The sequence below is a fragment of the Carassius gibelio genome, chromosome B19, assembly GCF_023724105.1.
Source record: "Carassius gibelio isolate Cgi1373 ecotype wild population from Czech Republic chromosome B19, carGib1.2-hapl.c, whole genome shotgun sequence".
Lineage (NCBI taxonomy): Eukaryota > Metazoa > Chordata > Actinopteri > Cypriniformes > Cyprinidae > Carassius > Carassius gibelio.
The window spans coordinates 23,279,577-23,304,658 of record NC_068414.1 but is presented as its reverse complement, the minus strand read 5'-3'; the positions used below and the strand labels follow the sequence as shown (position 1 = coordinate 23,304,658).

At 38.9% G+C, this 25,082-nt stretch overlaps 1 protein-coding gene and 1 non-coding gene across 5 annotated transcripts; both read right to left on the bottom strand.

The window, feature by feature from the left end:
• Positions 1–464: 464 nt before the first annotated feature.
• pum1 (pumilio RNA-binding family member 1) lies at positions 465–23,743 on the bottom strand. Of its 4 annotated transcripts, none has more exons than XM_052583444.1 (22): positions 23,553–23,743; positions 12,112–12,425; positions 11,956–12,024; positions 11,756–11,861; positions 11,490–11,677; positions 11,216–11,385; positions 10,628–10,874; positions 10,219–10,312; positions 10,026–10,127; positions 8,574–8,716; positions 8,340–8,478; positions 6,784–6,912; positions 6,384–6,674; positions 5,570–5,806; positions 5,212–5,479; positions 4,954–5,083; positions 4,547–4,681; positions 4,318–4,455; positions 3,512–3,637; positions 3,296–3,417; positions 1,975–2,167; positions 465–1,882 (listed from the first exon to the last, which is right to left on the bottom strand). In XM_052583444.1, exons 2-22 carry the CDS (start codon positions 12,412–12,414, stop codon positions 1,751–1,753), a joined length of 3,462 nt encoding a protein of 1,153 aa, XP_052439404.1. In that variant the 5' UTR covers positions 12,415–12,425; positions 23,553–23,743; the 3' UTR covers positions 465–1,750. The 4 variants fall into 4 exon arrangements, with proteins under 4 accessions (XP_052439404.1, XP_052439403.1, XP_052439405.1 ...); XM_052583443.1 differs by having other exon boundaries at positions 10,219–10,327; positions 23,553–23,698; XM_052583445.1 differs by having other exon boundaries at positions 23,308–23,633.
• LOC127981083 (small nucleolar RNA SNORA5) lies at positions 3,755–3,893 on the bottom strand. The gene has a single exon (XR_008160064.1). It is a non-coding gene; the product is annotated as a small nucleolar RNA SNORA5 (small nucleolar RNA).
• Positions 23,744–25,082: the final 1,339 nt, after the last annotated feature.

The window sequence follows — 25,082 nt, the reverse complement described above, 5'->3', positions numbered from 1 at the left end:
TAATTAGAACAATTATTAAAACTTGAGCAGCCACAGTCCTTAGTGTGAACAGGCATAAAATCACCTTTGAAAAATGCAAGATTTACAAATCTTAAGACATTTTTATCTTAAGAGATTTGTGGTGTGTTGAAGGTATGTATTTTGCAATCAGGTGCTCCATGGAAAGATGTTATATAAGCTTTACATCTCAAAATCAACAGAATCCTTAATTTAAGCATATCTGCTACTTCCTCAGGCCAAGTCGTTAAGAAACTTCAAATTATTGCTACAGGGAAATTTTAACATCAAAATATCCTTTGGAAAATGCCATCACACATTTCTTTAATTGTGAACTAAAAGGACTTAATCTTGACTTGAACTATTAGTTTTTCAACCGATTCCTGAAAAGTATGACTATCTATAATAGATTATAATGATCACATCACTTAAGTCATAAGCACATAAAAAGGAAGAGTCAAAGACAGTTCTGAAATTTTGAATTTTTTTCATTGTTTTGTTTCAAAATAAAGATCACACATTGTTTAGAGACAATCTACAACTGGAGTTACAAAAAATAGTTGCCCAGGCAGAAAGCACACACAGCATCTGTTACCTATACACATTATGGTTACAAGTGTGCCTGCATAAAGAGAATCATAGGAAATATACACAAGGCTGTTTAAATATACACCAGAGTGTGTTCCAAATCAAAAACCAATGGCCAGTATGTTACAATCACTTACAAGTAGACAAAAGAATGGCAAATCTGTACACGCCTCCGACTCTGACCCGGGGCAGTCGAGCGCGTCAAACACATACACACAAACACGCTTGCTGCTACCTGCCCCGAAGCGAGGGAGGGACTATAAAAGATCTTAAAAAAAGAAAGGGATGAGTGGAGGTGAAAAAGAGGTGGCTGGTGAATGGCTAAAAGCAGAGTGCGCACTTTTCTCTGTTCTTTGTACATCTATGCAGTAATAATTCAAAGGGCTTCAAAACCAACAAAAAAATCTGATATTACAATTTACAATATATAACAACTCATAACTCAGAAACCACAACCAAAGAGGTGAGAATTTACACTGAAATGCACAAGATGTTTTTGTTTTTTTTTGTTTCATTTTGTCATTTTTTTTTCTCCTCATACCAAAAAAGGGCTGTAGAAGCAAGTCCACATTTACATTAGCGAAGGTTTACAAATGTACAATTATACAATCAGAAGTATGTATTCACTACAGGGGAAGATTATAGATACAGAGTGGACATCAAAAACCAGAAAAACTACAAAGTTATATATATATTTATATATATATGCAAAGGTCTACACCAAGTATGCACTAAATAGTTTATAGAAGCAAGACCAAAAACTTCTCCCATGCTAAATGTCTGCGTGTTAGCAATCAAGTGTTAGCGATAATGTGCGTGTGTGTTATGAAAGAATATGCGCGTTAGAAAGGTGTTGCGAAGCAATAAAGTGTGTTCGCGCAAGCCTACATGATCGAACGTGGGATAAATCAAATATTCTCTCATTTCATTCAGGATTAAAAAAAAAAAAAGACCATTATTAAGGTAGTAGAGTGAAAACAGGAAGAAATGCTAAAAGGGAGAGGAAAAACAACAACAAAAAGGGGTCACAACAACCCAGGGATGACTCAGTGATGAGAGGAAGGTTATCGTCCATTCCACCCCATCCTCCTTACGTCATCGGGTGTGGACAAACACACACACACGTGCACACAGACCGGCATCCTACAGGAGTTACGGGAAGTGTTTACATGATGCCATTAGGGGGTGCACAGAGTGGGCCGAGGTCAACGCCGTTCTTCATGTAGTACTTCTCCAGCTTGGCCAAGATGTGCTTTCCGTAGGTGTATTTCCTCAGCGTCGCAATATGGGGCCGGATCTACACAAAACAACCGACATCCACCGTTCAGTCACAATTCATCGGCACAAACAGGAAGAGAAGACATACTGATAATGAAATCGAAGCCACACCTTGTGCATTACAATCTTGCGTTGTGTCGGCTCGGCCACATCGATCATCTTCTGCACAACATAGTTGGCGTACTGGTCCTTCATCATGGTGTATAAGGCACTGTGCGGCCCGTCTGCCATACTGCACACCTCATCAATCAGCATCGCCCTCTCAGCACGCAACGAGTGGGTCACGCACTTTTCCACCACATTACTGGGAAATAAAAAACACAAATAAGACACCGGAATAAGACACTTCTTCCTGTGCACCTTTGAGTGGCGGTAGTGATGCTCCGATCTATGGGGATTGGTTGATAATCACATTTTATGACTCGATCGTCTGTGGTGAGTTACGACTCTACAGGAACCAGAGCTGATTGCGGCCGCTCTAGTCAGTGTTACGTTCACACCGGCCAGCCACAGCACGCTTCTACAGTGTCTCTCCACGCTGCTTGGCTAAAAATAGTCTTTTGTGTGTTGTCACAGCGTGGAGGACTGAACAAAATCTTGTCTGAACCATAACAATGTCAACGGTAACAATACACTGATCGTGGGCTGCTTTCAAATGAACCTTTATTTATAAAACAATCTTCTTTGGCCGTATTAGCCTACTTAAAAGCATGAACACAGGCTTTACTTCTTTCAAACTTTATCTGGTATGTCAACGTTTCTGTTTATGTGAACACACACAAATGCAATAATCTACCTGATAAAAAAATGCATTTACCATTTTTTGTTAATATTTGTATTGTTTATGAATCATTTTATCCACCCATGACCCCCCCACAAATAATCAGAATGAACTTTTTTTATTACCCGTCCTGTGGATTGTCTGCAGCGCTTTCGGATATAATCGTGTTTTTTGGTTTGTTTTTGTTTTTCAGTAGTTTACATTTTTCCATTTCTTTTTTCCTCTTCAGTCTTATATTGGACAGTATTAAGCCTTTCGAGTTACAGACTTCTCCATGTTTGAGTTTAAATGTTTCTATTTATTTTGTCCTGCTCAGACTTGTATTGGACAATGTTTAAGTTACATCAGACTTCTCAATTTTAGGAGATTAAATGTTTATCTTGTCCTCCACAGTTGGATACGGTTAAAATAAACCTTGTGGGTTGCATCAGAATGCTCCTGATAAAACAATGTTATGCATAAACCATTTTAAAAGCATATTATTTTTGTGATTTATATAACATTATTACACGTTATATAAAGCTAGAAACATCAGAATCTGCATTGATATGACTGATCACCATGGCAAGAAATCGGTACTCAGTATTGGCTGCACAAATCCTGATCCCAATGTGGCAGTTTATCTTGCATGTGTAAATGCTTTGTGCGCACCTGGCAAACTTATGCTGGCTGAGCCCCAAAACATTTCCACGGATTTCAGATACAATCTTGCTCTTGTCCTCCGCGCGGCCGTGCTCCAACACGTGCTGAATTACATAATTCCCATACTGATCCTATATGGGAAAGAAGTGGGGGGGGGAAAGGTTTTGATGAGAGGAATGAATAAGATCCTGGGTCAGAACAGAAAGAGACTGCTTCATAAATTACCTGGACCAGCTGCTCGGTGTGTTGATGGATTTCCTCCAGTATCGGTAGAGTCTGCTCAGGCAGGCAGTGCTCCAGAATACGTTGGATCACCCGACAACCATATGGGTGTGTGGACAGAGCAAACACCTGCACAACACACACAGTTATTAGTTAAACATACACACAGAGACAAAGGTTTTAAATACACTTCAAAATAAGCCGTGCCACAGCCACGACTGGATGAAAAAGCAGTTTGCATAAAATGCATGTTAGTAGACTATTTCTATCCCCAGGACTCATTTTATAGAAGAACATGGGGCCCATAGACTACTTATTCATTGTTGCAGCCATTTTGGCCAGTGTGGTCCACTGATGAGGAAACACTGAATTTGACAAGACTGCAGTTATACAAATATTCAACAGGAACTCTTTTGAAATACTAAATAAAATAAAAAAAGATATTTACAATTAATAGCTTTGATAAAAAAAAAAAAAATTCACTAAACGGATCAGAATTGCCAGTAAAGACATTTAAATGCTGTATTTTTATTTTTACTCTCCATCAATAAACTGAGAAAAACCTCAGTTTACACAAAAATATTAAGCAAAGCATACAGCTTTGCCACAAGAATAATTTTTGGACAATCAAGTGAAGCTTTCTTTACGCACAAAGAAAACCTAATTAATTTTTTATAGTATATCATTATAATATTTCAACAAATGTAAAGCGAATTATTAGCTGTTTTTTTTTTAATTAGATATGGAGTATTGGTATTTGTGCTGCTTCTACATGATTTCCATGTCAACACGGTTCAATAGATTCACACCTGTCCTTTGAAGGCATCAATGATGAATTGAAGAGCATGAGGCTGGACACACTCAATGCACTTCTGCACCACATGATTGCCATTTTGATCCTTCACACACTTCAAAACGTGTCCGTCAAGCTCCCGAACCATCTCATTCTGCGTAAGACACCAACAAATTAGATTTAATTCACACACCTTGTGTAACTTCACCACAGCGATGTGAGCACACAGCCTTTTATAAACTTACAATGACTTGTTGGTCCGAAGGGATAAACTCCAGAGCTTTTTGAATCACTCTGCAGCCATACATCTGCAGCGCCAGGGATAAAACATGGCCACGGATCCGCTCAGCCAGTGCCAACTTCTGATCCAGACTGCCAAACTAAACACATAAATGGCTTCATAAATGGGGATAATTGACATCAGGTACACTCAAACTAAACTAATGAACTTGGCAACACTGGCACTGTTATTTTCTACCTTTGAAACAACTTGTACTGCATGTACTACTATATAAATAAATGTGACTTGACTTGCACAATGCAGTAACAAATAAATCAGGTTCAAGTCAGAACCTGCAACCTCCCTGTTCTCATGTGTGGTTCATTAGACATGAAAAATGATGCATGTACCAGCAAAATAGCTTCGTATTACCTCAAAGAACTTCTGGATGACATAATTTCCAAACACATCAACCATGAGTTGGTAGGCCGCCTGTAGTATCTCATTGAAGACCAACTGACGTTCTGCAGGACTTGCTCTCTCCAGTTTCAGCTGGATAAACCTGCACACAATCCAATTGGTTTTTAAGAAAATTTTGGACATTTTATTTATTCCCACGGTTATTCAAAGTGGTAACACTGGGGTACTGACTTCCTAAAGTTTGTGAGCTGTGACAGACATGTGCTTTACCTGGAGCCATGTTGGTCCTGAGAGAACTCCATGACGTGTCCCGCGATTTCTCTCAGCTGCAGGTTGGGGTAACGGTTGTTTCTGAAGTCCTCAAGCAGACGGCTACGTCCCGATGGCATCACGTCAGACATGCCGTAACGTAGCCGTGATGATGGGAAGAGCTGGCTGCTAGGACTGAAGAGAGATGAGCCAGTGGTAGCACTGCGGTACTTGGCCTCTGCTCCTGGAGCTGCAGAGATGAATCGCCCACTGCCATTGGTCAGTCCACCTGACGGGGAGTAGCCAGAGGTGGGCATGCATTAGATTCAATTTATTAAAGATTTTTGATGAAAAAAGTAACTGAAACATACATACTCACCAAGGTTAAGACTGCTCGAAGATCCATGAGTTGAGAGCGAGGGTGGCGGGGTGAGAGAGTGGGAGGGGCCTTGGTTTGGAAGAGGCATGCCGACTGGGCCAGGGGAGGAGCTAAAGCTGAGGCCATTATAGAAGCCCCCATGGCCAATAGGGGTGAGGCTACTGGGTGTGCGCTTGTACAGATCAGAGCTACCCGTCAGAGAATCTCGACGGGATCCACTGGAACTGGAATTAGCCACTGCAAAACAAAACCATTCATAAAATTAAACCAGGGTCAAATTAAACAGATTTTTTTAAGTAGCATCAAATGCAAAATCAAACAACATTTGCATTCCATTTCATTAATTTGTCTCAATTGAAAATCCTAGGCAGCCTTGGCAAAGCTGCATATGAAACAACTGTTCAGAAAGATGCAAGTTATTACATTATGATATTTTGGAACACTTCTGAAATGCTGATGCACCGAAAAAAAATTTTTCTCCAAACTGAAGTTTTTATCATAAATGAAATTCATGTAATAATCAACACTCAAATAAAAACGTTTAACATTTAAAACAAATATTTAAACTGCACACAAGGCACTTTTTCGATCAACTTTCATTGGAAAAGCACTAATTAAACCAAAACTTTTCCAGATAAATATATTAGGATGCTGAAATTTTGGTGCACCCATACCAGGAACGGTAAAAAAACAGAATGGGTCATTTCTGATTTTATGTTGATTTTAAAGTATATTTCCAGCTGAAGGCAACAGCCCTCGAGCAATATTACAGTGATTTTAATTCTCAACATAACTAAACTTGAGATCACAATACCTGCTGTGCCAAAACCCCCGAGTGCTGCTCCAAGCGTGGCTCCCAGAGAAGAAGATGGGTTGGCATTAAATCCAAGTGAGGTGCTTCCTGGCTGAGCAGAGCCTTGTGAAAATAGTGAAGAGCTCTGTGAGGAGGAGCCTGGGGAGCCACTCCCATAAAAAGAGCTTCCTCCCAAAGCCCCACTCCCTTGCTGCCCCGGAGCCTGCTGGGAACTCAATGCACGGAACGCACCACTTGCTCCACCACCAAGACCGGCATTAGCCCCACCTGCTGAGGCAGCAGCAGCAGCCACTGGAAGAAGAAAAAAAAAGTAAAGGTAATTGTTGATATTCAAATACAAGAAAACATTTTGAAAAGTTTAATGGTGGTCTGTTGACTCTTCAACCTTCATTTGTCATACCTGCTGCTGATGGGCTGATGATAACCGATGCAGGGGCCATAAGTCGAACCGGTCCACCGCGAGCACCTGTATTCACAACAAGTGCCCCTGTCTGGTCATAATACGCAGCTGGAGCCAACATAGGATAACCTGGAAAATAACAAACACATCTTCATCAGACATCATGACCTTGAACGTCTGATCTGTTGTAAATGACAAAAGAATTGGGGGGCCTCAAGACTCAACACAAACACAGTTGTGCTAAACATCAGCACACTAAACTAGACTATCGGTGCCGATAAATGCAGTCCATTGACCATTATTTTACAAAAAAAAACAAAATAAAACAAAAAACACAACTGAGGTGTGTAGATTAACAACTTAAATTTCCTTTCCTACTTAGAATTTTATTTTAATGCATCACTTTTCAGGCCAAGAAGTCACAACTTTAAAACTGACTGATATATTTTTGGGTTTTCTATGTTTATGAGGTTACACTCTACCTTATCTGGTGCGTTGGCTCGATTTTTGATTTTGTATGATTTTAACTAATCAACTTAATAATTTGTTTCAAATTAACCCTCTATTTAAAGAAAACTATTTCCAAGTGTTGTCAACGCAATGTAAATGTTAAAACGATCAATTAAGTATCTTTGCAGAAAAGATGTATGAACTACAACTACATCTTGTAAAAACTTGTCTTATATATATATATTTTATGTTTGGATATGAATGAGGAAAATGCTTTAAAAAAAACCTAAAAAGTCAAGGTAATTCAAATTCTAAACGACTGAAGATAAAACACCAGTAGACTAATATTATCATCTATAAATGTTCTATAAAACAACAGCAGCTTTCAGCCGGTCAGCATGATGCAAACATGAGATATCAGACATACAGTTGTTACAGGTTTTTTTATTTGCTTGCACTGCTTTTCTGTTATTTTTTCTATGCAAACATGGAGGTGTTTGACTTTTGTAGTTGCATCAATTGCAGCATCTCGTGCATGAAACAGCATTCTAAAAACACAGTGCTCAAGTAAAAAGAAGTTCACTCCAAAATTTTTCATGTTTTTCCTATTCCAATGCCCGCGTTGGATCTTGGTTAATACAAGCGCATTTGGTGTGAATGGCTCCTAGCAATATGAGCACATCACACGTGAGTGGTTAATCACGTGCTACGACATGCGGTTTGGATCGTTCTTTTCTCTTATCTGTTATCACTGGCAAGTGTCCAATTCTAAAGTTTGGTAATATTTTTATTAAAAAATGTGATTCCTCGATTTCTAAAAAAATAAAATTGTGGGAAAACATTAAATTCGAATTAATCAATAAAATCGGAAAAATCACCCAGCCTTAACTCAACTGACAACTTTTATTAAAAGTGGGTGTGTGTTCACAGTGTGTGTGTGTTCACTGCTCTGTGTGTGTGCATTTCGGATGGGTTAAATGCAGAGCACAAATTCTGAGTATGGGTCACCATACTTGGCTGAATGTCACGTCACTTTCACTTTTCACTTAAATAGGAATAGCTTTATTGTTAGCACCCGTTTAAAAGACATATCAATGGTGCTTTACCAGGTACGCCTGCTGCCAGCCCCTGCCCAAACGCCAAGGCAGAATTCACAGCTGCTGCAGCTACAAGCTGCTCTGTCTGCTGACTTTGCTGTCCTTGACTGGGAGTCATAGGTCGTTGGTTTCCACCTGCACGCATCACCTGGAGCACACAGATGATCAATGATTGGTGGATGAGTTCAATGCATGCATATTGCGACTTTCATACTACAGAGATCTGGTTGGCTGAACACTTACCTGCTGTTGGTTCTGCTGGTTCTGTGCTGCTGACTGCTGGTTGGCCGAGTTGGAGGGGGTGGCAGCCTGTTGTTGGAATAGGTTGGCAGGATACACGCCCCATGGAGTCACACCATAGTACTGAGGGGGCATCACTGCTGGACCTGAAATACACAAACATGCACGTCATCTCTAAGATGAAGGGCCAAAGCACACTGTGCTTCAGAGCAGGCTCAGGGACTTTGATGTACACGGGACGGCGAGTCTGCAGCCATTTCCTTTGTCTTTGTACTCTGCTTTAGGAGCATCAAAGCAGGTGTGCATGTGTGTGTGGCTTAATCAAGCAGACTGCCTCAATTCTAGAGCTAAATCTCAAGCCCTTGGAGGATGCAGTCCAAACCCTCAGCCATCATGAGAACACTTCTCATCCACTCCACTGTGACTGCTCAGTAGAGAACCCTGTAGCAACAGACCAATCCTGCCACAGAAACCCAGTGGAATGCAGTCCACATTTCTGTAATGTCATCATACAAGCACAAAGAAATCTGCTGCACCAAGACACTTTCATTATCAGGCCAAATTTAAAACATTTGTACTTTTGCATACTGAATGTGGCATTGGTACACATTTAATATCCATTTACACCACCATTCAAAACCTTGTGGTCGGTAAAAAAAATATTATTTTTAATAACTTTATTCAGCAAGGATGGCTGATTGGTCAACTGTAGAGTATACATTTTGTAATATTGGTACAGTGTTTTTCTTTATGCTTAGACCATTTTGTAATAATATAAAAATAACACGCAATTTATTTAACAAGCAAAAATATTTAAAAATCACAAAATAAATCCCAATAGAGTGATTAGAACCTCAAAGAGAAGCTAACTATACATTATACCTTACTGTACCGAGCTCATTAACATCATTTTACACCATCTCTTACACCAGAGATATCTTGAAACACAAACTAAACATATTACACATTAGGGGTGGAGCGATCTCAAGAAAGTGCTTTCACTTTAAGAGAATCCACTGATACACAGTACGTTCAGCTGGCTGTGTCTGCTATAGGATACTCACCAAGACAGGCATTTTGACAATTTTTGTGTGAATTTGTCCATTTAAAGAGAACTAAATATATGTGCAGGTTCACATGTTTCGGATGAGCGCACACACAGATCTGATCTTTGTGCGCGTGCATGTGTCTTCTGGCTCTTAAATGTTTAAACTGGCAATGCTTAAATGAGTTTAAACAAAGATATTGTATAGGTCTCATACCCTGAACCCTGTTTGTTTTGCGTCTTTTTATAACAAACCATATTACAAATGCGTTGTTCAGTTGAACCTGCGGTCCTAGTGCGTGTCGAATCGTGTATGAAGAACTGTATGGTTTGATTTTTTTTTTTTTTTTACAGAGAACTGTTCCATCCCTATTACATAAACATCTCAAATGTCAACCATGAGCTCTCACCTAGAGTGGCAGCAGCAGCGAGGCCGGCAGCATATGGATCAGTTCCAGGCGGAGCAGCGCTGATGATGTATGGATTCGGTACAAATGCAGCTGGGGCCAAACCTAACACACAACCAATAAGAAACCAAGTTAAATAAAACACCTGAAACTTTTGCCCACTTCGTCTGGACACTCATATCTCAGTCAAACTCACCGATGTGTTGTTGTTGAGCTGCGGCGAGGGCGTACTGCTGCTGCTGGGCCGCGGTGAGCTGCTGTACTGCCAAAGCACTGGGCCTCTGGAACAGCTGCAATACATAATGCTTTTAACAAGCATGAAATTTATACTAAACATTTGCATTTGTTTACATTCATAAATGCAGAAGTATATGCAAATATGGCTAATAATTACTTTTCCAGAATAACTTCTAGAGAGACTGAACGGTATTGTGACATTACTTCAAACAAAGGTTTTCAAAGTTAGCCTTCACATGTGTAGCCTTTGAAGGCAATTAACTCAACACAAATATTTATAACACACACACACACAAGCTTTCATTATAATTACTTTACTCTAATTACAGACTTGATTGTTGAAAGTGCTAGCAGCTTCAGATATTCACCTGCTGAGGGGAGTTGTAGTCAAACAGGCCGACAGTAGCAGCTGTAGAGTCAAGAGGCAGCTGGCCTCCAGTGTAATCTGCAAACTGTAAAGTCTCCATGGAAACAGATTCCATGGGGTCCAGGGTCACATTTTGGGTTTCGATATTTGAGAACTCCTCTGCTGGTTTTGGCCCTGCACCTCCAGCCATTTCTGGCCCACCCAACTCCACCTCTGGACCAGTCGGAGGGCAGTTACCAGGAGCACGGCTGCGTGAGAAACAAACGAGAGGTCTGTCTTCAATACGATACAATTAAAGAGAACTTTTAAAAGTATAAGGTTGATAGGATTACATTTTACAAGTCTCTTATTCTCAATCAAGGTGAATGTATTTGAACAAAACTGCCAAAAAAACAGCAATATTGTGAAATTACAATTTATAATAACAGTTTGTTATTTTAATATATTGATTTAAATTTTAATGTATTTCTGTTCATTTAAATATTTTGCAACATTATAATGTCTTCAGATCAATTTAACGCATCCTTAATAAAATTATTAATTTCTTTAAAATTATAATACAGATACTTTTTTTTTCAATGGTGTTTACCTAAAATCCTTAACATCAACATCTAGTCCATTCTGATTGGGCAGTCCATTGGGGTTATCCAAAACATCCGGCTCTGTCTCCTTAAGTTCCATCCGCTCAGGATCAAAGGTTGTTTTGGGCTTTTGCTCTACCCTTTTCTCAGGGTCATCCGCCTCAGGCTCTCTTGGACCCTGAGTGAAACAAAAAGGGGGATTGAAGTGGAAATAAGGAGCTATTCTTAAACAGAATCATAATAAAGAATAAAAAGAATGTTTTGATGATGAAAGAAACTCACAAAGGCTCCTTTGCGCAGACACGAGTCCATTTTTTCAGCAGGGGAGGAGCTAAGAACATACTCCACCATGGAGACGCCTAATCCGCCACTCTCAGAACGTGGCGACAGCACAGATCCGGCCTCTCCGACGCCATGGAAGCCCTGGCCTGGTCGGCGCTGCACCATGATTGGCTGGGAAACTGAGTGATCTAGAGAAAAAAAAATGCATTAGAAAGAAAAATACTAAATATGTAAATACAACCATTGCATCTTAATCTCACACTTACCAGAAGCTCCCCAAGCGCTGTCTCTCCACTGGTCCAGAAAGATCCCTTTTGGTCCATCTTTCCCTGAATCATCACTTTCCCAAAACTTCTTCCCAGTAAGGAGCTGCTGCAGGATGGGAACATCAGACAGAAATATTAATACATAACAAGTGGGAAAAACGAAACATCAGGCAGAAGATAAGGAAGATAAAGACTCTCACCTCTCCCATAGCTCGGCCCTCTAGTGCAAGTGCCTGGAAGTCATGGTTAAGTTCATCCATTGATCGTACCTGTTTTAAAAGTTATACAATTATTAAACGACTTTTTTGATTTAATACCTGTAAAAAAGAGGTGGTTTTCTGGTCACTAACTTCTACCTGGTTGTCTCCATGAATGTTGTCACCAGTCGGCCAGCGGTGTTTGCAATTGTTGTAGCCTGGCTGCTCGCCATGTTGCCGTTGGAAGAAGTAATCCACCATGGCGTCATCTTGAGAGCGTCCCGCTCCCTGCGTGGGGGGAGGGGCCTGAGGAGAAGGGCCAGGTTGGGGGGTGTGGCCCGCAGCACTCAGCACCACAGGCATGCTGGGTAATGGCCTGTCAGGGGGAGGCAGTCTCAGGTGGGGGCTGAACGAATCCTGCCAGAGCACAGCTTTCCTCTTCAACACACACGCTACGCTCATTCCACCAGAGACTGTAACAAAAGAACAAACAAAACACCATTAACCCCAAAGGCATCTGGGATTACTTTGCACTTAAAGCGTATTTGGTTACCATTTTACCACACTTGTATATCTCAAAGCAAGCTGAGAATGAGAAAGCTCACAAATATTGCCAGTAATAATCAACGGCAAAATCAAAAGCAGCTTCACTTATTTTATAGAAATTAACCCTAGATGGATGTGAATAGTATATAACAGCACACTAAATCAGAGTGATACCAAATCAACTGAATGGATTCCAGGAAAGACAACATAAAATAAAATCCCTGACCCATGAATATATAGGGCAATGGAAGAAGACACATACGGTCTGGGCTAGAATGAGGTCAATTCAATCCATCAGTGTGAGAGTCAGCGTTGGGCTGGAAGTGCTCATTACTACATTGCACACACTTGTTGAGGCTCAGAGGGGAAAGCAGAGGTTGTTGTTCTAGTTAATCAAGCAGAGCGGGCCTGTCAAAATGAGTCATTTCATTCTCCGTCAAATGTGCATCTGATATCATTGTCACAAAATGACTGACATACTGAGAAAGTCAAGGGTAGAAACAATGGAGGAATTTCCACTAGAACAAATTTTCCTGATGAAAAAAAGGTCAGTTTGTGGTTTGATAAATATACTCTTTGAATAGTGAACTTAAATGGTTCATTACATTCACAGCATTCAAAAAATTTAATAAGTGTCATATTACTAAATACACTGATAAAGTATGAGCATTGTAATTCAAGGTACAAAACGTTTTACTCCTGACAGTGTCTAAAGTTAACAAAAAAACGAAACTTGCTCCACTGATCTGAAAATCCATATAATTTATGGATATCTCATATGTACACAATCAAGCAAAGAAATGTGTTCCACTTTATCTTTAGAACTTCAAAGCAGTATCACCATTTCTTTTAAAAGTGACACTAGGGGTTGGCGATATGAGCTAAAATTCATAAATTCATCAAAATTCAATAAATATAAATGACTGGCAAAATATTTTAACCTTATATAACTTGATGTATTTTTAATTTTTTAATTCAATTTAATTTAATTTAATTTAATATAACTAGAAAAAGTGAGGGATTGGACGTAGACTGACATGTTTTTTTATTGTGCCATTGACAAATTCCTTGACTGTCCATATTAAAATGTAAGTTTAATTTTTATGACTGGATTTTGAGATTCTGCCTGTGTTTTCAGATTCGCGGAAATCATAGCGCGTTATGCGTCAAGAACCGGGTTGACTAGGCACTCGTTACTACCGGTACTTAAAGAAACCTGGTACCATGACATTCCCGTTATTTTAATACCGACTTGGTACCGAAGTACCGGGTATTTTGACAACACTATTACCTAGGCATGTCGCTATAGTAGATAAATCAATTAATTGCACGATAAAAAGAAAAAAGAAAAAAATTAACTAAATTTTTTTCAACAGCAAAATTTTTTTCTATTTTTATTGAAAACATGCAACATGTCATGATGTGGGGCTAGTCTGGAGCACAGCCCTTGGACAGCCCGTGGCAGAAAACACTCTCTCCGATGGCACAAATGTCCCGGGAATAAAGAGATAAAGTCTCGCTAAAGTGGCCAGCTTTAGGAAGCACCTTTCATTTATTTGTGGATGTTTGCGTCGCAAGTGATATTGCATTGAACTTGCACTACTGCTAGTTCACTACTTCGTTGCTCTTTCTGTCAAAATGGGCCTACTTTTCGCTCGCTTCAATTGGCTTGCTCAGCTAAATATATTGTAGGCGTGTGGTTGCGTGTGTCAACGCGCCAGGGAGTTAACACACGCACACACAGCCTGCGCGTCTTTTTCTCCTCCTTTCCAAAGCGCTCGGGTAGTTGCGCTCCTGAGGCATCTATCGCTGCTAAGCACCCATCAGCTGCGATCCCAGTTTCAGACATCAGACATTTCAGTAATGGATTTCCACCACCGAAAAACCCTGGCTGTAACTCTGCTACCAAATTTATATACGAAGAAAAGTGATAAACTCTGCAGTGTTTGGGTGCACCCCATTTTTCAAAAACAACAGGGAATTTCACCCCGAAGGAAGCTGATTGAGTTGGTTCTTGACACATGACCTGCGGTGCGCTTGTGTCATTCTGAACAGCTGAGATGTTTTTAACTAGAGGTGGCGCGGACGCGACTGGAAATGCGGCTTATATTTGTTGAGACTGGTCTTAGAACGACAATATTATCATTTATCACGATAATTTCTTAGACAATTTAAATTTTTTTTCATTTCATCTTGCCTGTAATGCCTGAGCAGCGTTTGTTTTGAGCACTTATTTGATTACAGGCGTTACTGGGGAAACCTCTCTCTCTCACGCTCTATAAGTGCCTCCTGCTGGCAGAGAATGGTTTTGCAAATATCCCGCCATAAATAAAGAGTAAGGCTGTGGAAAACTCAAAATTCTGTTATGAATTTTCTTAAATATTTTAATTTGAATGTCGAATTGAAATAAACACGGTTGCTAAAGCAGTTAATCATTAGCATAAGCACAGCTAATGCTAATATAAGCATAGAATGAAGTTTCTTTATGAACTATTTAATGCTCCTATAACTTTTATAAGGGTAAAAAAAAAAACAGGAGAACATGATATTTACTATTTTTACACACCAGAGTCTATTGAATTGTAAATCTAAAATATGCCTGTTAGAGAATGTACAAATGGTTAACATTTTTTGTCATATCAGTCAGAAAATACAGAGAACCATGGATTTTCACAGGGATTGGTACCGAATACTGACATTTTGATACCGTGAAAACCCTGTAACCAAGGTAATCAATGTTTTTCTAAGGGAAAAATCATGTTGTCATTTAGGCCAATTGCAATGTAAGGAAGACACTAATCAGGGGGAAAACAAAAATCAATCTAAAACAGCAACTACTAATTTATAAAAATAAATAAAATAAATAAATATAGAGTCCAGAGTAGGTGAATAAACCGCTGTTTATCATGGACAACACAGGGTTATTTGCAAAAAATTCCTACCACAGCAACTCTTGCCAAAAGATGTGCAATAACAATAAAAAAAAAAAGTTCCTCATGGCACAGTTTCACTTGTTTTTTCCATATTTCTGCTTGCAAGGAAATTACAGTTGTCCCATTTCTCTCTAAATGGTGACATATGTCAGCCATCAATAATATGAAAAACACTGCCCTTCCATTTCAATAATTCTCCTTTTTAACAAACAAAGACACAGAGTTAAATGAGCAGTCACACATCATGTGGATATGTAAGACAGGCTCCAACCATTTAATCTTTCTGGTACGTAAACACTGCCATTAAATTTAACAAAATTATTCAATGAAATTACAACTGGCCTTGTTTTATGACCAACACCTGTTTGTTTACCCAATGAAAGAGGACAGAGAAACTATTTGGGTTAAATAAACTATAATAAACTCAAAATATTAATTGTCATGTTTAATCCTATTGCTATATAAATACCCTAAAAATTAAAAAAAAAAAAAAAACAGTAACGGGAGCATTTCTGGTTTCAGAGAAACAGTTTTGAACACATAGAAAAGAGGCCACATCAGTTTTGCTCCTTCTCTCACATCTAAATCTAACCAATCTTTTTGAGAGATATGTAGATGCAGGCCACCACAAGCAGCAAACTAATCCCAACAGCAAAATCCGGAGATTGGTGTAATCTCACCCTAAAATGGTGTAGGGGTGTTGACAGCACTGGGGTTAAATTACGTCACACAGATCCTTCTTGAAATAAGAGACCGAGCCTTTTTAGAGCTGCTTTTTAGGAGATTAAGTGTATTTCATAACCACCTTTCATAAGTTAACCAAGTGTCTCACTCAGTTGAAATATTCAGTAGGTACTGAAGCTTTCATTCAAACACATGTGTTTTAGCATTAAATTAAACTGGGGTTCATAACTGGTAGGAAGAAAGCAGAAGAATTTGGATGTATATTTAGAATATGCAATACAAATATGAAAGTTATTGTAATGCTGGTGAAAGCATACTGAAGCAACCAATGTTAAAAGAGTTAAATAACAAACAAACAACATTTTAAAACACACTATCATGTAACCATAAACTGTTTGAAAGGACCACAGATTTGTTGTTAGCTCCATTAGTACCAGAGGTTTTGGAAGCTGACACACCAACTGGCTAGAAGATAATTTACTGGGTCATAATTTCCCAATTTAAACTGTGACTAAGATAAAGTCTGACCAGTCATCCAACTTGAAGGAATGGCTGGATTTTAAAAACAACCTGGATAAACGGCCAGTTGCCCATGAAAATGCAAAACAATTTTCAGAGCCAAATTCCAGACTATTCCATTAAGTTCCCATTTTAAGATCTCAAGCAAAAGGTTATAAAATGGAAATATCTGTATTTAACATCAAATAAAATATTAAGAAAATCAACACCAGCATCACTAACAATGAAATAGGCTACACCTCTTACAAATTTGATGTAGGCATACAAAAGCCATAAAAACATTCTTTAACTAAAAATATTAGAACTAATTTAAAAGAGTAATATAAAACTGGAACACTGGATAGGTAATGTCCACTCCACTCCATACACATAAACCAAACCCCTATTTCAGCTCTCTGGCCATCTACCTACCAGTTACCATATATATTTTAAGAGTCTGCTCTCTAATTTGTCCCTTGGAACATTAAACGCTGTAAATGCAACGCAGATAGATTATACACCTGCCCAAGATCCCCATCAGGTGTAATCCTGTACACATAGATTAAGTAATGCCCTGAGCTTCAAATCAAGACAGTACACAGGGTGAAGCAACACACTGTTCAGACAGACTGAGATAACCGTGTGCACAGCACTCTAGTAACAAAGAGGGCTCTCTGCATAAGAACAAAATTCATCCCACACCTATTTTCAATGACAAACATGGTCCAATAAACCAGCAAATTAGGTGTGGCAGGTCAAAACTATGAGTCAAATAATTTTTTTTTGACATGACAGGTTGAAGCCTATGGAGAAACTAGCACAGGACAGCTTTGAACCACACACTCATAGCAATTTGAAACTATTTTACATTTTGGATAATTGGTGGCTTAATTTCCCGAATTGGAACAAACTTGTTTTGTATATGCGCTGCTAATGCCCTACTGACAGTTAGGTTCAGGGAAGGACCGTCATACTTAGTTGTTTTTCCATATTGAAGCACAAAAACATACAAAATAATCACCTGGCAAAACGATGTTGCTTCCATGAGATGAGCTTGGTTGTATGATTTAACCTAGAATCATCAATTTCTAGAATATTTAAGCTTATCATTTATAATATAATCAACTTGTTGACTTCTAAGCCAGTGGTAATTAACTGGAATGTGACAATCTCAAAACTGTCTGCCTACACACTAAACCACAGAAACAGACTCAAAACTATGTAGTTTACATGCCCGACTAGTATTGGGCGATTATGGTCATTTTCAAAATAGTCATATCGTCAGCCCGTGAGATCGACGATACATGATATTATCGTGCATGGGTGGAGCAAGAGAGAGGCTCTTTGTTCTTGTCATAGCATAACTATTTGGTGTTTTAAACCGCACAGGTGCGCGAGAGATCCTATAGAATAACCAATAATAAAAAAAATATCTACTTTCAAACATACTGATAAACTAACGTTAAATATAAAAAAAAACTATTTAAAACAGCTAGTTCTTATATAGTCGGACTAGGGCTGGGACAATGCGTCGAGGTAATCGATGAAGTTGACACAAAAAATACGTCGACGCAAAATATGCGCATCGATTCGTCAACCTGTTTTTATTTCTCTAAAAAACGTTTGCAAAACGTTTACCTTATGTGCGCTGAATATACGCGATGGCCGGATCAACATTCTGTCCACCGTTATATAACCAATCCAGGGGGTTTTCTGCATCTATCTTTTTTTTTTGAAGCTGTCAAAGCCTTATTTGATCGGTGAGTGATGTAGAATAGAATGACAGGGTGCGTACGAGAGAGCGCCCCGGCTGCGCGCGCACACTCATAGTCTTCAAACAACACGAGCGCTTCTTGCTCCCTCTCTCCATTGTGCATATTAACCAAAATCATTAAACACGATAGAAAAGGGGTGAAACACCAAAGTTTCACGTGCGCTCCCGCACTCAAAGTCTTTAAACTACACGAGCGATCTCTCTCTCTCGTGCAAAATCAAACCAAAATCATTAGACACGATAGAAAAAGATTATTATTTTTTTCTCCATGACAGGCTGCTGGCTCCCAGTGTTAATTTACTTTTTTTTTTTTGGAAAAGCACTCTCTGTATTAGCTTAAAGCCCTAAAGTTTACATAACATATATTGCAATGTTAAGGAATTCATGTTTTTCTTTCATTCAGATTCAGATATGTAAATCAACATGTATAAATTGTTAATAGTCAATTAATGGGGAGATAATCGAAATCGAATCAGTCTGAAAAAATTGATCGTTAGATTAATCGATGCTTCGAAAAAATAATCACTAGATTAATCGTTTAAAAAATAATCGTTTATCCCAGCCCTATAGTCGGACGCAACGGTCATATCGCGTGTCCTGTGACAAATTTGCCACATCTGCGCATGGAAGTTATCAGTCTAAATGTTCTGCAAAATCAGTCAACAGTGAAAATCAATAGTAGATTTCTTTTAAAGTCCAACAGTTTAACACTAATATTGGGCATAAATAAACACATTAAATATAAAAGTATTCAAAACAGGTAACTTCATATCGAGTAAAGTTGAATTGAACTGATGCATCAGTCAAACAGCACTCTAATAACAGGGCAGCAGAGCGAACTTATCTTCCACATAGTGGTTCTCAAATAGTCCTTCTATGTCATCACCACATAGTGTGTTATAAGTCAAGTGATCAGTCTTTAAGAGAAGGACTACGTGAGAACCACTATGGATGATAAGTTCGCTCTGCCGCCTTGTTATTCTTTTGTCTTTACTTTATTTGTAACGCCAAGAAAAAGTTAATCTCTTTCTTGAAGAGTGCATTGCCGTGTACCAGCCATTAAATGTGTGGGACACCAACTCCTCATTTTCTATCGCTTTCATTTCATGGATTTAATGAGTTAACAGAGTCAAAGCGGACAACTTCACAGAATACAGGCTCTAATCCTCCTGCGCTGGAGCGCGCGGTGTGTGTGTGCGGTGCTGAAGTGAAATAGCTGGGCAGTTTGATAGCCAAATTATAATAAGTAGGGATGCACCGAAATGAAAATTCTTGGCCGAAACCGAAAACCGAAAAAGAGAAAACCAAGGCCGAAAACCGAAACCCCGAAAGAAATTATGCCAATTATTAGTACCATTGCATTTATTGCTATGACCGTGTACTAACTTTACTAAAATTAAGACATTGCAATTGCATAAATTAATATTAAAGTTTCAAAGATAATTACAATTACATAACTTATTTTAAAAAAAAAACCATAAAAATACATAATTACAAATGATGCAAATATTTATTAAGCACATTGCAACAATGCACAGTATAAAATAAAATTCAAACTAAAAATTTATCCAACTCATGTGTATATTTAATAATAATGTACAGGCCTACTGGCCTGCAGAAAGGTTTTAAAATGAACAGTTCTCTCATAAAAACAAAGTGCATTTAGGTGAAGTGCATTTGAAATTTTTCTATGTAGGACTAGAAAGTGCATTACTTCTCCAGTTGGCAAGACTGTTATCAATTCTGGGGATGGGGACTTCAGACAGATAACCATCTAGCTGTTGAGCAGTTGAGCTTGTCATCTGCCTGACAATTGAGAAATATTTGAGAGAGTGTATTTAAATAGGGCCAGGGCATAAATAAACATTTTTATCAAATTAAAGCAGAAATCTAGCAGAAAATCTAGCATAAATATGGCTACAATCTGATATTATGTATGTATATATGTTTGTGTTTGTGTGTGTGTGTGTGTGTGTGTATGTATATATATATATATATATATATATATATATATATATATATATATATATATATATATAGTAGCCTAAGAACAAAATAGCCAACGTATTATTATTATTTGAGGCACTTTCTTGCAGAATTCCACTGAACATATCAGACACCGAGGGTGCATGCCACTCATCTGGTGCAGAGACCAGTCTTTTTTTTCTGCGCTCTGATCTGTCTCCTGCACTTGGCGCTTCTCCGTCTCCACGCGGGTTCTCCGCATCCAGCGCGACCTGGATCATTTCTCGTGCGCGCTGCCTTATTTCCGCATCCAAGTAATGGTCTTTTTAACGCGGATCAAGCACATTCGCGATGAAGTGCAGAGGATCCGAAAAGATCTCAGTGAGACGTGTGCTAACAGACTCTATAAGACTGTACTTTTCTTTGTTTTTACTTCGTGGTCCGTCTTACTTTCTTTGTTAGGAGACGCTTTAGTGCTGCGAATAAAGGAATAAGAAGAGAGAGAATGTTCTCACTGGTGTTAAGTGAATATCGCGTGGAGCTCGTGGTCTTTGCTATGCAGGTGCACGTGCAGGTCGCGGTTTCTGTTTGCGTCATCACAACATTTCGGCCGTGTTGTTTCGGCGATAAAAGTCTATCGGCCGAAAACCGAAAAGGCCATTTTCGGCCGAAAATTTTCGGTGGCCGAAATTTCGGTGCATCCCTAATAATAAGCCGCCTAATAAAAAGAAAAATAATAGTTATTATTATCTAATAAATTAATAGGAAAATGAACCTATTATAGTCTTTATTATCACCAAAGAATTCTGCTTATGTTGATATCTCTGACTATCGTCGATACACGATACTATCGTCTATCAACACAACCCTATGCCAGACCAGTATGTGGCACTGTAATTTTGCCACAGACAAGGGAAACTAACTAAAACTAGTAAAGTTATTAAAGCTAATAGGCACAGTAGCTTCTGCAGCACGAACACACACCATTGTTGTTGCGGTTGCGTGATGTAGCGGTGTCTGATTAGGGTCGAGACGTGGGATGATGACATAATCCTTTTACAAAATAAACAGACTGGCTGGCCTTTTCAGATTTACCCACTTTGGGACCTAAAAAATTGCGGTTTCAGGCTCCCAAAATGCCAGATCCATCGGGACAAAACGCAGATACCAAAACGAGACGTACAACAAGTTAATATGATATGCCCTCATCCTCAAACAAAACAAAAATAATATGACTCTGACTACATAAAATGGGCTATATTGGGTCATCCAAATGGACGTTTGGGTTCTGAAGGAAAACCAGTTGAAAACCATTGATCTGGGCTTAACAACACCTGCATATGGAAGAAATACACTCAACTCCCACACTTGTGACTTAGTGGAAAAGAAGTAAAATCCCACCATGAGAGCTACAGAAATTCCCCAAAGTGTAGGATCACAACCAAAACTCCCCTTCACATTCATCACACGCCTCCTTATTAGCCTCTCTATTGAACCTGACAAACATCTTTTCTCTGATACTCACATTCCAGGTATAGAGTGCAATGGTTAGTTTCAAGAAGTAAAAACCCCATTCATTTTTTTAAATGTGCGATTGTGCACTGCACTGTTTGTTCACTTCACTGGTTTGTACTCTATCTGCCATATGCCTTGCGCTGCTTTATTTAACTTTATTTTTATTATTTTTTTTTACATGCCCTTATTGTATAGTTTTATTTTATATTTGATCTAGATTTTTAGGCTCTACTGTTAGTGTTATCTGTAAGCCCCATGGGTCTGAGAGTAACGCAACTCTCGATGTATGTACGGTATATGTGGAAGAATTGAAAATAAAGGAGACTTGACTTTCTGCATTAGGTAATTGATTTTTAACAATAACATCCAAACCAATAAAAGGCAGGCCTACTGTGAGCTATGAGGTTGGTAAATGCTGTTATAGCCATTATCCTGTACTTTTACATCTTATTTCATAAAGAATCATGGTTAACAACAGGAATCCTGGCAAGAAACCAAATTACCCATGATTATGAAAATCTCCACCAATCAGATATTCAAAACAACAAAAAATCACTTTAGCACCCACCTACTCCCATGAAGCACTGCGGCTTTGCATATATATAGAAACCACATATTTTTTCAGCATCTTTAAATCAATAGTTTTACATTTCTCCTTTTTTATTTTATTTAATTACATGGTTCATGGTACAGGGATTAGATAGTTCTTTCCCTCTGTTTTCTAGTTTTTATTAATCAAATTTATTTGGCTTAAAATAAAAAGTTATGATAACTTGAAGACTTTTCATCTCAGTGGGAAAAAAATTTACAGTACCAAGGCCGCTGAAAAAGTGGGTTGTTCTCAATATTGACATTGTCTGTGTATCTTAAGATATAAAACTGCCTGCATAGAGCTGTGCAGGCGTACATGATGCCTAAAACACTTTGTAGACACAGCCATTGTCCTCGTAGATTACATGCTCTTTACAGTCTCCTACTAACTGATTAGGTTCGCCATTACATGGCCCAAGCGCCAGAGACACCCGGAAACAAGTGCTCCTGTGCTCGGGCGGCTGCATGCACACCTCCCGGAAGTAATACCGTAGAGATATCGTAACTGGTTGCCCATGACCAAAGCATGCGTTTGCATCACGATAACACAAACAGGTAACAAAAGACGTGCGCCTTTGTCCACTAGCAGACCACAGAAGGAGGAAGGAGAGCGTCCCCCGTCACTAACGCTGTACGTGAACCCGCTGACAACAGACGGCCGTGAAATAGACGCGTTTATGTGAATTGTCACCCATTTATTCACGACAAGGGAATCGGTGAGGGGCGGAACTGTCTGGCAAGGCTTTGATGAAACGTTGTATGGACTGTTACACGGTCTAAACGATTAAATAATGCTGGTTTCCAACGGAAACCGACACAAACGGGTATGCGAAACTTTCGAACCGGTACCTGTGAGTCCGCAGGCCGGCTCTGCGCTATTCTACAGGTCCTCTTCCCGTTAACAAAAGGCCCGGGCCGTCTGGACAGGAAGAGCACTACAGCAGGAGGAAGACCGGGGAGAGGAGGGGAAGCCACTGCCTTACAACAAAGCCCTCAAAATCACTCGTTACACCTCATAACGCCGAAATATAAACGCGCAATAAGCTAAAACCGTTCCGGATGAAAGGTCGGTATCGGAAAAGAGAGCTACTCACAGGTGGAGGATGCGGATGGTGACGGATTTCAGCCCCGGTTTGCAGCAGCTCCCTAGCTTTCACACCGACAACATGGCGGCTCGATCCAAGCAGACGCGCGCGGGGCATCATGGGTAGAATGAGAGGGAGCGCGTGCGGTTCATTGCGCCAAGAGGGGAGTGTCGTCCTTTGTTGTGCTCGAGACACATACAACAACGTACAGAATTACAGGCGCCTCATAATGTGTGACATACATCCCTTCACAGTGAGACAGTGCCTGCTTTTGAAAATAAAGTACTGTTTTGTTACCATTATAAGTGCAGGAGTGTTTAAATCATGTTTGTGCTCTAGGCTATCTGTTGTTTTGGGAACGACTCAACCCATTTCTTTTCAGTTTCAAATTTGAGGACATGTACTTACAGCATTAAAGCCAATAGTCAAACCTGGCCTGATTTTTATCAATCAGCCAACTGTAGCAGTTTTATAAAATAAGATACAATAAAATGCAGTCAATGGTGTAATTGATAACCAGTTTAATGTATAATAGTATTATTAGTTATCGAAATAAACACCAAAAAGTTATATTTAATAAATGCAAATCCATCCCAAATATCTTATAGCCTACTGGTAGGACAAAAGAGCATGTTTGTATTGCTCACATTTTGCACCTACAGATGAAAATGTTTTGCTGTTTGCATTATATTTACATGTCTCATTTAGTATTATATTTGTATATGTGCACATATATGCATGTCTGTCACTTTCAGTATGTTGTGTGGCTTGTGGTCTGGATTAGCTGGAACTCTTTACTCATCTGTTTTTACCTGGATTTTTACTTCATGTTACTTTAAGATTATCGTTTTGTATTACACGTTTTCTGAAATGTTATGTTTAAATATTCACTCAAATATGCACACATTTCCAGAACAGAAATCTGAACATTAAAGCCGGATTCCACTTTATTTCATTTTTTTTTTTAAATATTAAAAGATTTTAAAGAGGATTTTTTAAATATATATAATTCCATACATCAAAAAATATTCATGTTCTACTATACAACATGTACTTCAGTTGAAATCGACAGATGCAATAAAGTCTATACTGCTTAAATGCGTATTTTGGATGTTGTCTTTCCACTAGTCTGAAGGAAGGAATTGATTAGTGCATGAAAAAAAACAGGTTTTGCCTATAGTGTCTTGCCTTGAAAGTAAATTTAGTCACACAGTTTTCCAGTGGGATCAATTAATGTTTCAATTAATGTTTCTTTCCTCTCTACAAACAGCTACACAAACCATGAGTTAGTCTGAAAGATGCATGTTCCTCATTGGAAATGTTCTGAAATAACAGGCTGTTTGAAATGTGAGCAGCTACTTAACTGCCTTTGTGTAAAGAGCAGGAGGACATTGGCTGCGACGAGCTATTTCCAATGACATTCATTGAGATAAAACATTGCTTCCTATCTGATTCACAGCTCTCCCCAAGGAGCACTAGTTTTATACACTTAGCCCTGTGGAAATGAGGCTTTTTATCCTCATCCATATGCATTTGAGT

Bases quoted from the DNA above. Each gene is read 5' to 3' on its own strand.
- pum1 (XM_052583443.1), bottom strand. From the start codon at position 12,414: ATGAGCGTAGCGTGTGTGTTGAAGAGGAAAGCTGTGCTCTGGCAGGAT. The intron at 8,479-8,573 runs GTAAGTGTTCAG...TGTGTGCTCCAG, and splicing joins ACCAGCAGAACCAACAGCAG to GTGATGCGTGCAGGTGGAAA. The intron at 1,883-1,974 runs GTGTGGCTTCGA...TGTTTTGTGTAG, and splicing joins GCAAGATTGTAATGCACAAG to ATCCGGCCCCATATTGCGAC.